Below are 14884 nucleotides of genomic sequence, written 5' to 3'. Positions count from 1 at the left end.
CTGTTGAGAAAAGTAGTACACTAAACCATGCTCGCTAGATTTGTGTGGTGTTTTGTCTGTTTGAGCAGCATTTGATAGGCTCCACGTTAACAAATATGTGACAAAGTCATTTCCTTCCATTTTATGACTCGTTCACCGCATAGTCATTACTGGAAAGTCAAGTTAGCGGCAAGCTAGGTCAGGCACCGGAGGACCGAATCACTGAACGGGAAGTGACAAAACTCAGTCTTTCCCCCCTGCCTGCACGCTGGCTGCTTATTGGCCACACGTGGAAATGAGTGACAGATGCCTTGATTCTGTTTCCGCTCCCTCCCCTGCCCGCGATGAGGCTGGCGTCTGATTGGTCGTGTGCGATGTCAGAAGACGCTGCCGCTTGCTCAACGCCCTCCCACGCAGCGAACAAGCGCCACCAACTTCATAGAACGAATCAGTGCAGATGGTGATTAGTTCGGTCTCGTTCACCCAAACAATTCGTTCAAAAAGACCGAATCGTTCGCGATCGATACAACACTAATACATACATACATTCTCCTCTCACGTTCATACATACTTTCCTCACATACATATATATTCACTCTTATACACATATATTTTATTTATACAAACATACATTTCACAGACTAAAAATGTGTGAATGTGAGAGTAAACATGTATGAATATCAGAGTGAAAATGTATAAACGTGAGAGAGAAAATGTATAAACGTGAAAGTAAAAATGTATAAATGTGAAAGTAAAAATGTATGAATGTAAGAGTGAAAATGTATAAATGTAAAAGTAAAAATGTATGAATGTGAGAGTGAAAATGTATAAATGTGAAAGTATAAATGTGTGAATGTGACAGTGAAAATGTATAAATGTAAAAGTAAAAATGTATGAATATGAGAGTGAAAATGTATAAATGTGAAAGTAAAAATGTATGAATGTGAGAGTGAAAATGTATGCATGTGAGAGTGAAAATGTATGAATGTGAGAGTGAAAATGTATAAATGTGAAAGTAAAAATGTATGAATGTGAGAGTGAAAATGTATAAATGTGAAAGTAAAAATGTATGAATGTGAGAGTGAAAATGTATGAATGTGAGAGTGAAAATGTATGAATGTGAAAGTAAAAATGTATGGATGTGAAAGGAGAATGTGTGCATGTGAGAGGAGAATGTATGTGTGTGAGAGTGAATATATATGTATGTGAAAGGAGAATGTATGTGTGTGAGAGGGCCAGAATGAAAAATGTCTTGTACGGCCCCTCATATTCTCCCGTTAAGGTTCTCATGATGTCTTGTACGGCCCCTCATATTCTCCCGTTAAGGTTCTCATGAGGCTCTAACTTACGTCCGCCTTTTCAAAGATTGCTCAGTCAGACAGACACATTTTGGTACTCAGTCCACTCAATAGGCACACCATATTGTAAAGTGCACAGTCTATTTTGGAGAATTTTTTTGTACTTTTAGGTGAGCCCTATGGTCGTGAATATACGTTATATATAATTATTATTATTATGATTCCTCTTATTTTAATTAAGACCAGGCTTTTACATATGTGGAAGAACTTTTAATATTGTGTCCACATAACAAAAAGTGATGTCAGTATGTGGATGCCAGGTATGTATGAGGTTACAGTGGTATGACAAAGTATCTGAACCTTTTGGAATTTATCACATTTCTGCATAAAGGCACCATCAAATGTGATCTTATCTCTGTCAAAAACACAGATGAAAAAACAGTGTCTGCTTTAACCAAAACCACCCAAACATTTACAGGTTTTCATATTAAATAAGTAAGAAAAAAATAAGTAAGTTGACCATCACATTAAATATTTTGTGTGCGCCCCCCCTTTGGCAGCAATAACTTCAACCAGACGCTTCCTGTAGCTGAAGGTCAGTCAGTCTGTTACATTGATCAGGACTAATCTTGGCCCATTCTTCTCTACAAAACTGTTGTAGTTCAGTCAGATTCCTGGGATGTCTGGCATGAATTGCTGTTTTTAGGTCATGGCACAGCATCTCAATGGGGTTCAAGTCTGGACTTTGACGAGGCAACCCCAGAATGTGTATTGTGTTCTTCTGAAACCATTCTGAAGTTGATTTACTTCTGTGTTTTTGATCATTGTCTTGGTGCAGCATCGATCCTCTTTTTAGTTTCAAATGTCTGACAGACTGCCTCAGGTTTTCTGCAAAACATCCTAGCAAACTTTTGAATTCATTCTTCCATTAATGATTGCAAGTTGTCCAGGCCCTGAGGAAGCAAAACAACCCCAAATCATGATGCTCCCTCCACCATGCTTCACGGTGGGGATGAGGTGTTGATGTTGGTGAGCTGTTCCATTTTTCCTCCACACATGACATTGTGTGTTACTCCCAAACAATTCAACTTTGGTTTCATCCGTTCACAAAATATTTTGCCAAAATTTTTGTGGGGTGTCGAAGTGCCTTTTTGCGTACATGAAACAAGCATCAATGTTTTTTTTAGACAGCAGTGGCTTCCTCCGTGGAGTCCTCCCATGAACACAATTCTCGGCCATAGTTTTACATATAGTTGATGTGTGCACAGAGATATTGGACTGCCAGTGATTTCTGTAAGTCTTTAGCAGACACTCTAGGTTTCTTTTTTACCTCTCTTAGTATTCTGCGCTGAACTCTTGGCGTCAACTTCGGAGGACTCCTTGGGAGAGAAGCAACAATGTCAAACTCTCTCCGTTTGTAGACAACTTCTCTGACTGTCGATTGATGAACATCCAGACTAGAGATGGTTTTTAATCCTTTCCCAACGTTATACAAATCAACAATCCTTGATCTCAGGTCTTCAGACAGCTCTTTTGACCGAGCAATGATGCACATCAAACAATGCTTCTCATCAAGACAATTCTTACCAGGTGTGTGTTTTATAGTGATTTTGACAATGATCAGATCACATTTGATGGTGATTTTATGAAGAAATGTGAGAAATTACAAAAGGTTCATATACTTTTTCCACCACTGTATACATACATATATATATATATATATATATATATATATTAGGGTTGTTCCGATCATGTTTTTTTTGCTCCCGATCCGATTGCTTTTTTTTTTTTTGCTCCCGATTCAATTCCAATCATTCCCGATAATTTTTCCCGATCATATACATTTTGGCAATGCATTAAGAAAAAATGAATAAAACTCGGACGAATATATACATTCAACATACAGTATATAAGTACTGTATTTGTTTATTATGACAATAAATCCTCAAGATGGCATTTACATTATTACATTACATTACATTACATTATTTTTGTGAGAGGAATCCACGGATAGAAAGACTTGCGACTTTGTATATTGTGACTAAATATTGCCATTTAGTGTATTTGTTGAGCTTTTAGTAAATGATACTGCAGCCATTCAACCCAAATGCATGATGGGAAGTGGAACCATGATATATCTTCTCTGCGTTGGGAAATAACATAAGGTGTTAAGAAAAAGATCAATTGCCACCTTGCTTCCCCACATTGCTTCCCATGATATTTCTAATCGTAGGGAGAGGGAGTGTAAGGTTTAACCTATTAAAAAAATGCTCCTAAGGCTGCCAAAATTCACTTTACTCATATTACGCTGCCTTTTATCTCTCTATAAAGGTGAAACGGCACCATTACAGATTGAGTGCAACAATGCGTGAGTGGGTTGTGCAACGCATGCATTAATTGCGTTGAATAATTTAACGTTATACATTTTCAAAAAAATTAATTACTGCCGTTATCGGGATAAATTTGATAACCCTACCTTAAGCCTAAACTAAAGACTCTGGATGAGTGTAACATATTATGTCTGTAAAGTTAAATACAATTAGAAAACGATTTAATTAAAAAGATATATATATATATTAAAAAAAGGCATGGCCGATATTTTTTTGCCGATTCCGATACTTTGAAAATGACGTGATTGGACCCGATCGATCGGCATCGCAAGTCAAAGAAAAATAATTCCTCAAACAATAGCTTTTGTCTTTATGGTAATTGCAAAGGGGCTAAGAGTTAAAGAGGTTTAACATTCTCCCTACCATTTTCCAGACTTGCAGTATATCAGTGTAATATTTTTTATGAAAAGTAGTTAAAATTTTTTTTTTGTTCTTTCTACTGCATGCTTAAAATGATAATAACACTGCTCTTATAATTTGTAAATACAACATCTCTGATGAATGGCTCAATTCTTACATGGCCCAGTTGTGTCAAGTACCAACAATGTATACAGGCTTTTGTTTTGTTTTCTCGTCCTTACTTGACATGCCATTCCAATATATATGCCTTCTTAGAAAAATGTTTTTTGTTTTCGATTCGAGGGTATATTTAATCCATACGAAAAAAAGATGATAGTGTTTTGCATTTGCTGTTTTGTGGGCCCTTTATAATTTTAGATTTGGGACTGTGCCAAGCCCAGCATAATGAGCACAGCGCAGAGTGGGGCCATGCCGCACTCTGAGAGGTTGGCAGAGATGTTAAACCATTCTGAAGCAAACACGCAAGCTGGTCTCTGCTGCTGCATGACTGCAGTCATGTTTTACCTTATATTTTAGTGTTAGTTAGTTATTTTTCTTATGGTAGTAGATGTAGAAATTATAGTGTATATCATTCACTTTACGCTGAAATTTACACTCAAATAAAAAATTACTTGGCAAGGAGGTATGGTTTGTCCATCTTCACTATTGTAGTGCTGCAGAATAGTCAGGCAGCCCACAGCTACCAATGCAATTTCAAAATAGGTCTAAGATGATGAAACATGACATAAGATGAAATAACTCCAATGTGTTATTATTATTGTACTTTTGACCTTTTCTCAGACATGCAGATGGATCAATCAAGTTTTGGGACGCGTCAGCAAGTAAGTCCGCACGATATTTCTTAATTTCTAGTGAAAAAAAATTTTTTTTAAATCACACACTCGCACACTCCTCCGCTAGCAAGTTACACTAACCTGTGTTCTTGTTTTTATTGCAATTTGTGTTGATTTTTTCTTCAGTGAAATAATTATTTTGTTGTATTTTATATTATTTGTTACTATGAATCAAAATAGGACTGAAAGTTGACGGATGTAAATTTTCACAGCTTGTTGATTTATTATATAGCCTATATAATAGAGGTGTGCATCGGTACTGCCCTCACGATTCGATTCGATTACAATTCGGAGGGCCACGATTCGATTCAATTCGATTCGATTCGATTCAGAGGGTCACGATTCGATTCGGTTCGATTCGGCAATGCATCGCGATGCCTTAAAGCCTGGGATGCATTAAAATTCTAAAGCAAAGCATATTTTTCGTGAATCATGAGGCAACACAAGCGGTCAGATATTAAACAACTTTTTTATTGGCTCTTGTGTCACTCCTGGTTGAAGTCAAATGAAAATACTTTTAGATATATATTTAAAAAAAAAAAAAAAAAAAAAAAAAAACAGTTCACAGCATTTAATTAGTGCTTTGAATGAGACCAGGGCTTTCTCTTTTTTTTACACACAGTAGCAGCCTTTCACACGGTGCAACATCTGAACTCCTGTGCAAAATCAGTAATAACAGTCACTGTATTTTAGTCACAACAACCCATCGATAAAATATTCAAGTAAATATTAAAGAAAGCGACAAAGAAAATATTGTAGTGCAGCAGCATCTTTATCGCAATATCAATCCAGGGATCAGTTCAGTTGCAAACAAAACATCCAACTAAATTGCAATGTAGAACAAAAGTAAAATGTAGGCCTAGTCCACTATATATGTGCAATCAACTTAGAAATGCAATCAGTAACTACCACATAACAATAAAAAATAATGAATTAAAATGAAGTGCAGCAGCATTTTAGCAGCCATAACAATTTGTTTCAACATGAGGAAATATCATTTTTTTGCAATTGAGAGAGCAGAGAGATAGTTGAGGTTAGATGGGGCCTAAAAAATCCAGCCCGACCCGACACGGCCCACTGGTATTGAAGCCCGACCCGGCTTGGAATGACGCGAAAACAAAACAAAACGCAGCAGCAGCAATTTATTTTCATTTCTTCGAGATGGCAGAAAAAACGCATGTTTCTTAATGTTTAAATAGTCTACATATTTTTGGGATCATTATAGAAGCATTTACACAACGAAATAACGCTGGGAAAGTTTAATATAAAAAAAAAAAAAACATGCGATTTTGCAGACACACAGAGGAGAAGATTCAAAAGGATCACATTTGTGTTGCCTTTGTGTGCATAAAATGTGTCTTTCGTAACGAATTCTCAGTTGGCAGAAAAAAAACGCAAGTTTTCTTAATGTTTAAATAGTCTACATATTTTTGTGATCATTATAAAATCATGTACACAATGAAATAACACTGGGAAAGTTTAATAAAAATAAATAAATAAATAAATAAAACGAGTTTGCAGACACACAGAGGAGAGGATTCAAAAGGATCACATTTGTGTTGCCTTTGTGTGCATAAAAAAGTGTCTTTCGGAACGAATTCTCAGCTGGCAGAAAAAAAACGCAAGTTTTCTTAATGTTTAAATAGTCTACATATTTTTGTGATCATTATAAAATCATTACACAACGAAATAACGCTGGGAAAGTTTAATTGGAAAAAAAAAAAAAAAACGAGTTTGCAGACACTCAGAAGAGAGGATTCAAAAGGATCACATTTGTGTTGCCTTTGTGTGCATAAATAAAAGTGTCTTTCGTAACGAATTGCAAGCGCCACAGCGGAGGAGAAGAAGAAAAAGCGGGCGGCGCCACTGCTTTATGTGAGTGCACAAGCAAATGCACAATACAGAAGAGCCTGCTCTCGGTTTTATTCCATTTTTTTATATATAATTTATCAGTCCGGCGCGGGGCGGCCCGACCCGACCCAAACGTGAATGCTTAACATTTTGGGCCCGACCCGTTCGGGTTCGGGCACAAGATCTAACCTCTAAGACAGGGGTGTCCAAACTTTTTGCAAAGGGGGCCAAATTTGGTGTGGTAAAAATGTGGGGGGGCCGACCTTGGCTGACGTACTTTACGTAGAACAATATATTTAGCCTCCTTTTCCTTTTAGCAAGCCATTCTGTGTGTCACATTTGCTTTATTATTTTTTTTTTTTTAATTAATAATTTCAACAATCTCGCAACTAGCCTTTGTGGCGTTCTCTTTCGATTCTCAGGATCTTGCGAAATACTGCTGCTGTGAAATTAAACTAGCTTCAAGTTTCTTCAATTTTTCGCCGCGTATCTTAGCTGTAATCTTGTCGTATATGTCAGCGTGTCTTGTTTGGTAATATCGCCTCACATTAAACTCTTTAAAAACAGCGACTGTTTCTTTGCAAATGAGGCAGACACAGTTGTTGCGTATTTTAATGAAGAAATAGTCCAATTTCCACCTATCCTTGAAGCATCGGCCGTCGCAGTCAACTTTTTTGTTGTTGTTGTTGATTGTTGCCATTTTAGAAAATTGGAAGTCAAGGGTCACACGGGGTAATGTTGCTTGAAAGGCTGCTGCCTTTTAGTGGGTAAATGAGGATCAGCATTTAATGTGTAAGCTACTTCATATGCCGGTAGCAGTACTGCTGACCAATGTATTAAGCCTGTGTGCGGGCCAGACGTTATTGATCTTATGACAGAGGCTGGGGGCCGGATGAAATTTGACCACGGGCCGCATTTGGCCCCCGGGCCGCACTTTGGACATGTCTGCTCTAAGAGATAGGACATAACATAACAATGGCTGAAGCGGAGAAAGAGGGAGCAAGAAAGATTCTTGATGTACCTAAGACATTGAAAGCTGACATCTGGAGACATTTTGGCTTCTATGAGGTTGGTGGGAAACTTGACCCGAGTTATGCAGTGTGTAAAAAATGAAACATGACAATAATAATACAAATGGGGAAACCAAATCCATTGCATCACCGGAATTGTGCAGAGAAGATTTTTGAACGTACTTACATATTTTAAAATGCGCTGAATCGATTCGGCCTGTTGCCCACATCGAATCGAATTGTCCATGCCCCGCATCGGGATGCATCGCCGCATCGATTATTGTTGATACCACTACTATATAATATAGGTTATGTCGAAGCTCTGTTGTTGGCTCTCTTTTGGTAATAACTCTCCGTGTTTGCGCTCCACTTGGAATATATTAGATTTTTTGGGATTGAACAAATTCAATTATTAATTTTTAGTATTTATTTTGTTTCAAAACACATCTTAAAACATTATTTACAAGCCCTTTATTGCTTTAACTGACACAAGCTATTGACGATGATAGACACGCAATCACGTGGTTCTTTTCATCATTTTGCTGTGAATTTAAATATCAGTAGTAGACATCCAATCCATTTGAAGTGGGAGGATGGTCTCCCACTTCAAATTGATTGGACTTCTATCACCGTCAGTGTCAGTGGCAGCCAATGAGATAAAAGAGTGCAGTCGGCGCCAATTTGGGAATGAACGCCGGTGACTTCACCCAGGTTCAATCAAAGTGGTTCGTCTCATTCCCATTCAACGCGGCACTCTGGTGGAGCATTAACAGTTTTGACATGGCAGGCTTCGAGGGCAGCCAACCAAACGTTTCCTGCTGACATTTATGCAACACAATAATAGTTTTGTGTTAAAATGAACAGGAATAACACAGAAACAAAAAAGTAAAGTAAATATGTTGTTAAATAAGACAATATTTCAGTATGCTGCACATCATTGTGATAAATGTCTTAACTACCACATCATACAAACACAAGGGAGGTTGACAGAAGTTAAATCTATTGGTGTGTATGTCATTTTATCAAGTAAATTGGAATGTGGTGGAAAATACAATTTTTCATACCATTTTTTAATAACTCTCAAGAGTCTGTGACAGTCTGCTAATAGGTTTAAGATGTTGCTTTTCATCACACTAATTTTATGAAATGCTTGTTTTGCATTTTGGTTTGAATTGTATTAACTTCTCAAATAAATATTTCCCCAAAAAGTTACTCTTCAGATGCTATACAAGTTGAAGACCAACAAAGTGTTTGAAAAGCCCAAACCAAATGAGAGTCGTGCAGCAGAACTGGTGGATGATGACCCCTTTGCAGTCCAGATGGTCAGCTGGTGTCCCCAAAGTCGCATCTTTTGTGTTGTTGGGATCTCGGCCCACATCATCCTGTACCGCTTCAGCAAATATGATGCCAACACTCAGATTGTGGTGAGTGGTGAGCACTTATTGATTAGCCATGCACATTCTCATATGATAATAATTTTGCCCCAACAAAGTCTTTAGAAGTGCGACTGCAGTGTGATCCAGAAGATGTCATCTCTCCATCTGAAAATGAAAACAATCCCTGCTTCTCAGAGCCCCACTCAGGCTCCCACTCCCCTCAGCCCCATCACCACCAACACCCACCGAGCCCTGGTGGCGGAACACCAGAGTCTTTCAAAGACAGCACACCCTGCCTTAAGTAAGTGAATATGTAAATATGTGTTTGGATGAAATAATATACACTCAAAGAATACCTGGCTCTTAGAGAACTACCATCAGGGCCAACATTAATTCACTGGCTGCCATTGACGGCACTATACCACCAAAATCCAATTCATTTTGACCCGGAGGGGAGGCAGCGAGTGCAACGCCTTCGATGGCCTGCACTTTGTTAAAATACATTATTGCAATAGCCGAAAATGTTCACGAAATAAATCAATAGATTTTAGTTATTTTTATAAGCCAAAGTGTAAGTGTTAAAACTGCAGCCACAGTGTAAGCATTAACACAGCACTTAGACGTTATAAAAATAAGTGAAAAGGTAATTTACTTAGAGATTGAATTACCCTTTTATTTTTTTCTGACTATAAACTGCTACTTTTTTACCCGCTTCGAACCCTACAGTTTATCATCCAAGGCGGCTTGAATATGGATTTTTACTGGCTGATTAGGTGCATGTCTCTTGGTGTAAATCAGGAGTGCTCATTGTTTTTTTCTACATACACTGGTACCTCTACTTACAAACGTCCCTACAAATGGGATTTTCAGTTTACAGCACACTTAAACGGGAAAATATTGTCTCTTGTTAAAAAGATTTCAGGTTACAAGAGGCAACAATACTGTACAGTACTGTAAAATATACCTATTTACTTCCTGCTTTCTGCTTTTTTAAATGTCACACTATAAGATCCTTCAACCCTGTTGGTCATAATTGTTCCTATCATGCCTCCGTAATGGGATTCTGCTCTCCTATAAGCCTACTGTTGATTACAATTCAATATGGGTGTCGCAGTATGATGACGTGCACAGGCGCGATGGTGTTATTGTTGATATAGCTGTTCGACATCTGAACCAAATGAGCACAAGGCTCCTCATGTTTTTGTCTCACGAAGAGTTTTTTTAAGCCTACAGACGGTTCATTAAATTAGAAGCATATTAGAGCATAGATCTCCTCTTGTTTTTGTGTCACGAAGCGTGAGATAGGCGATAGGCACCACTGATCTCGTGAAAGAGGATATTGCCTCACTCGAAAGGCAAGATATATATTTTTCATTTTTCTTTGCATTTTTTTTCTATCATCTACTTCATTAAAGGTATTAACAGTTAGGTTAGGCACCGTAATTTTCAGACTGAGGAGTCATCATAAGACTGTCATAAGACCAAATGAACCACCATAAGGCTTTGAATCAATTGGCTGCAAAGCTTCATTGCCTCAAGAAGCTTCATTTGGCCATCACTGCTTCCTTGGGGGAGACAGTCAACCTCTGCTGCCACCTGCTGTCATCTCTGTTGTTGTCCAACATGCCTCCTAGCATGCATTGCAGCGCTCTAGATGTAAATAATAACCAGAATTCATGTTCTGTGCTAAATATTTCGTCAGTTACTGTTCCAGTTGTTTCATTGATTGCTAGTTATGGTATCTGGTAACACTTTATTTGACAGTGGCGCCATGAGACTGTCATTAGACAATCATAATTATGACATGACACTGTAATGAGCATTAATTATATGCCTATAACAGATGTCATTTAGTATTATCCGGCAAATTATCTAACTTTTGAATGGATGTAAAAGATCCGAGCTGGACATCAATGGATTTAGTGACATAATTTGCCGGATGACACTTAATGACATCTGTCATAAGGATTCAGTAATGCCCGTGATAGTGTCATGTCATAATTATGACAGTCATATGACAGTCTTTCCAGTGTTTCCTATTAACCCAACAAAAGCAACAAATAAGCCGCACTGGACTATAAACCACAGAATTCCAAATGAAGGAAAGAAGTAGCGCCTTATAGTTAGAAAATTACGGCATATGGAATGATTCAAATGTGTTTGGCTGTTGTTTTATTCCGGTTTTACCCCAATTTCAAAATTGAATGTGGCGTGTCAGTAGTTCTTAGTAGTAAAACATGTCTCTATGTATGGAATTTTTGGGTTCGGAGACTACTTGCAGAACCAGTTAATATTGTAAGTAGAGGTAACACTGTAGTTAATTATGTTGTTCGTGCATGTTGCTCACACAATATAATTAACTATGTACTTTAACAAAAAAAAAATATATATATATACTGGACTGTCTCAGAAAATTAGAATACACAATATTCTAATTTTCTGAGACAGTCCTGTACATTAATCCACCATTTAAAGCAGGGGTGTCCAAACTTTTTGCAAAGGGGACCAGATTTGGCGTGGTAAAAATGTGGGGGGCCGACCTTGGCTGACGTCCTTTACATAGAACAATATACAGGACTGTCTCAGAAAATTAGAATATTGTGTATTCTAATTTTCTGAGACAGTCCAGTATATATATATATATATATATACATATACATATATATATGTTTATACATGAAGTGTATTATTATTATTTGTTTCGATGCCGCAAGCTACCCACACTAGCGTTGCGATCAACTGGTCGATTGTGGTCGATGTAATGGGCACGTCTGGTGTAAATATTGCTTAAAATACAATGTTGGCCCATCCCCATCATGGTATAGTGCATTTTATATATGGACACAAGTTTTATTGTAAGACACTGCTGGGTAGGTGCAGTCCATAGTAAAGGGATTATGGTAGGAAATGGTAATATACCATGAATTTGATCCTAAAGTAACAGTTAATAAAGATTACATGTGAATCGTCTGTAGTTTAAGTTGAATACAATTGAGTTGTACTTGATTAATGCACTGTACTGGATCAAATTAAAAAAAAAAAAAAAAAGAAATTCAGTCAATATTTTGCATACCACTAGAAAGAGCTCATGTACAACTGCTGATACTCGTACCACACTTTAAGTATCACTGATATAGACTATTTCAAACTTTTGGATGCAAAAGTTGCCAGGATCGTCGTGGGTGGCGAAAAGCTTTTGATGACTACTCAACTGAAATGAACCCTAACCCTATATGCCCCAAAAGGTTTTTTTTTTGTCTGAGTTTTGACCTCACCTATTTTTGGACTATCAAATTAACTGTCACCTCACCTCATATAACATTTACCTTACATTCAAGCTGAAGTGATAACGAGGAAGGCTATAATCATCATTCAAGCCATTTACTGGGGTTGGACAAAATAATGGAAACTAATCTAATATGGTGTAGGTCTGTTTTTTGCAGCAATTACAGTCTCAATTCTCTGAGGTATTGATTCATACAACTAGTGAATTGTTTCTAAAGGTTTTTAAGCCATTCTTCAGTTAGAGTCCCCTCCAACTCTTTTAGCGACGATGGCTGTGGAAATCGATGTCTTAATTGGATGTCTAATTAAAAAAAAAAAAAAAAAAAAAACAAGCATAAATGCTCAATTATGTTGACGTCTAGGGGATATGACGGCCATACTAGATGCTCAACTACATTAGAAGGTTCCTCATGCCATTCTTTAACAATTATGTTCAATGATTATGATGTGAAAATGTTAGGCGTTTCCATTATTTTGTCTAACCCTTGTACATTGGTTTCTCAATTGCTCTGCCATGATCAAATGAAGTGATCATGCTCAATAATGTTGACGTCTAGGGGATATGACGGCCATACTAGATGCTCAACTACATTAGAAGGTTCCTCATGCCATTCTTTAACAATTATGTTCAATGATTATGATGTGAAAATGTTAGGCGTTTCCATTATTTTGTCTAACCCTTGTACATTGGTTTCTCAATTGCTCTGCCATGATCAAATGAAACAGAAGTGTTTTATAGCAGGACCACCAGAGATTAATTTTTACCACCTGACTGAACGTGTGACATCATTATGAAATATCCCATAGGCACTAAATTGAAAGAAGCTGAAGAGATTTTAGGACAAGGATAAAAATATATCATGGTTGAACCGTGACGGCCTAGACAAAATAACAATGTGTGCACACTCTGAAAGAAACGTCCAATTATATAACAACTCTCAACATCTTTGTCTATTTTTAGAGTGAAGGATCGGGTGGTGCGGGTACCTCCTGGCTACCAGGCAGAACTGGTGATCCAGCTGCCTTGGATAGATGGAGAACCTCCACAGCAGATATCAAGCTTGGACATCAACTCCGCTTATGGCCTGTGAGTCATCATCTGTATTTTCAGCAACCACAGCAAATTGGAAAGCAGTACTGTTAAACAAGAATTGTAAAAAGTGCTACGAAAGATGGAATTCAGATTTAGTCATTAATTAATTGCAACGCTATCTTACCCAGCTGTGGATTTCAAGTATAAAAACCTTCCATAGTTTACTGCTGCTGTTGATGCAAAGCAGCTGGTGGAAATTGGAGCAGATTACATAAGAGGCAGAGTGGATGTTTTCTTTTTTGTAATTTACTGTGGAATCGTTGCAACTAACCAGCTGCGTAAGTGCTAAATGAGTCTGTCTAGGTGCCAAACAAGCACTTCATGGACATGGACACGCACTTTGCAGTACTGTAGTTATTTGTTTATTTTCATTGTTTGCACTACATTCGTATGCCATATGTTTTTAAAAAAAAAAAAATTAACTGAAAGTGTAGCTTTGTTAGCAAGTCACATTTGCTCCTACATATACAGGTTATGTTACTTTCTAACATTAGCTCAATGAGACGCAAAACATTACATATATGGATCACATTTCCACATTTCTACAAACAACTATAAAAATGTTATGTTGACAAGAACTTTAAAATCAGGACTTTTATGTGTTAGTAAGAGTAATTTGTTAACACTACTTAAAAGTATTACAAAAATGCCCAGTTTTGACATACAGTTTAAGCAAACAAATAAATGTATAATGCAATTAATTCCTTAAATTAATTAACCCTTCCTAATGTTTTCGTTTTAATTAAATTTGTAAAATTATTTTAACGTGTAGGTTGCCATTGTTATTGATGTCGCAGGGCGGTGACGTCATATGGGTACGCTGCCTCACTTCAACAGTGTCACTCTTTAACTACATAAACATGTCAGCGGTTCTGCCCTTCCGAATTGAACCCGAGTGGAACATTAATGAGTAGGACAGCAAATGCAAAATGAACAGGAAAGACGGGATGTGACGAGTAGCGTTCATGTGTAAAGTTCGCTAGTGACAGCACTCTTCTGCTCTAGTGACAAGAGCAGGAGAGTGTTTGATGTCAAAAACTGTTTGCAGATCTTCATGGTAAACTATTGTGTGATCCAACTTATTCCCAATATTATTATGGAGACAGTTAGCATCCAGAGTTGTGAAACACAGCAGATGGTTTATTTTTGCTGATAGCCCATGCATCACTGCACACGAAAACGTTGTTGCGGTGTGCCTCTACAGAGACGTCTAAGGAGCTCCATGACCGAGAGAATGCTGCCTTACCTTATTTTTGTCACCGAAAAGATGATGTCCAAATTGTTCATCATCCTGCCGGTGTTATCAGATTTATCAGACTTATCCGATGTTGCTCCCGAAGCTTGCTTCCCAGTGAATAAACAAAACGGAACACTAATAAGTGTATTAAACTTAGTTTGATTGCTGGCTA

General features: G+C 37.5%; 1 protein-coding gene across 15 annotated transcripts in view; it reads left to right on the top strand.

Moving 5' to 3' along the window:
• The window catches only part of stxbp5l (syntaxin binding protein 5L), a 239039-nt gene that overhangs the window by 169945 nt on the left and 54210 nt on the right, over positions 1-14884 (top strand). For all 15 annotated transcript variants that reach the window (XM_057852750.1, XM_057852747.1, XM_057852744.1 and 12 more), the window contains exons 14-17: positions 4808-4848; positions 8931-9145; positions 9214-9398; positions 13344-13469. In XM_057852750.1, coding sequence (XP_057708733.1) covers positions 4808-4848; positions 8931-9145; positions 9214-9398; positions 13344-13469 — 567 coding nt within the window. The remainder of the gene's footprint in view (positions 1-4807; positions 4849-8930; positions 9146-9213; positions 9399-13343; positions 13470-14884) is intronic.

This window comes from Corythoichthys intestinalis, chromosome 12 (assembly GCF_030265065.1).
Source record: "Corythoichthys intestinalis isolate RoL2023-P3 chromosome 12, ASM3026506v1, whole genome shotgun sequence".
In the NCBI taxonomy this organism is placed as follows: Eukaryota; Metazoa; Chordata; class Actinopteri; order Syngnathiformes; family Syngnathidae; genus Corythoichthys; species Corythoichthys intestinalis.
This window is presented reverse-complemented; position numbering and strand designations above follow the sequence as displayed.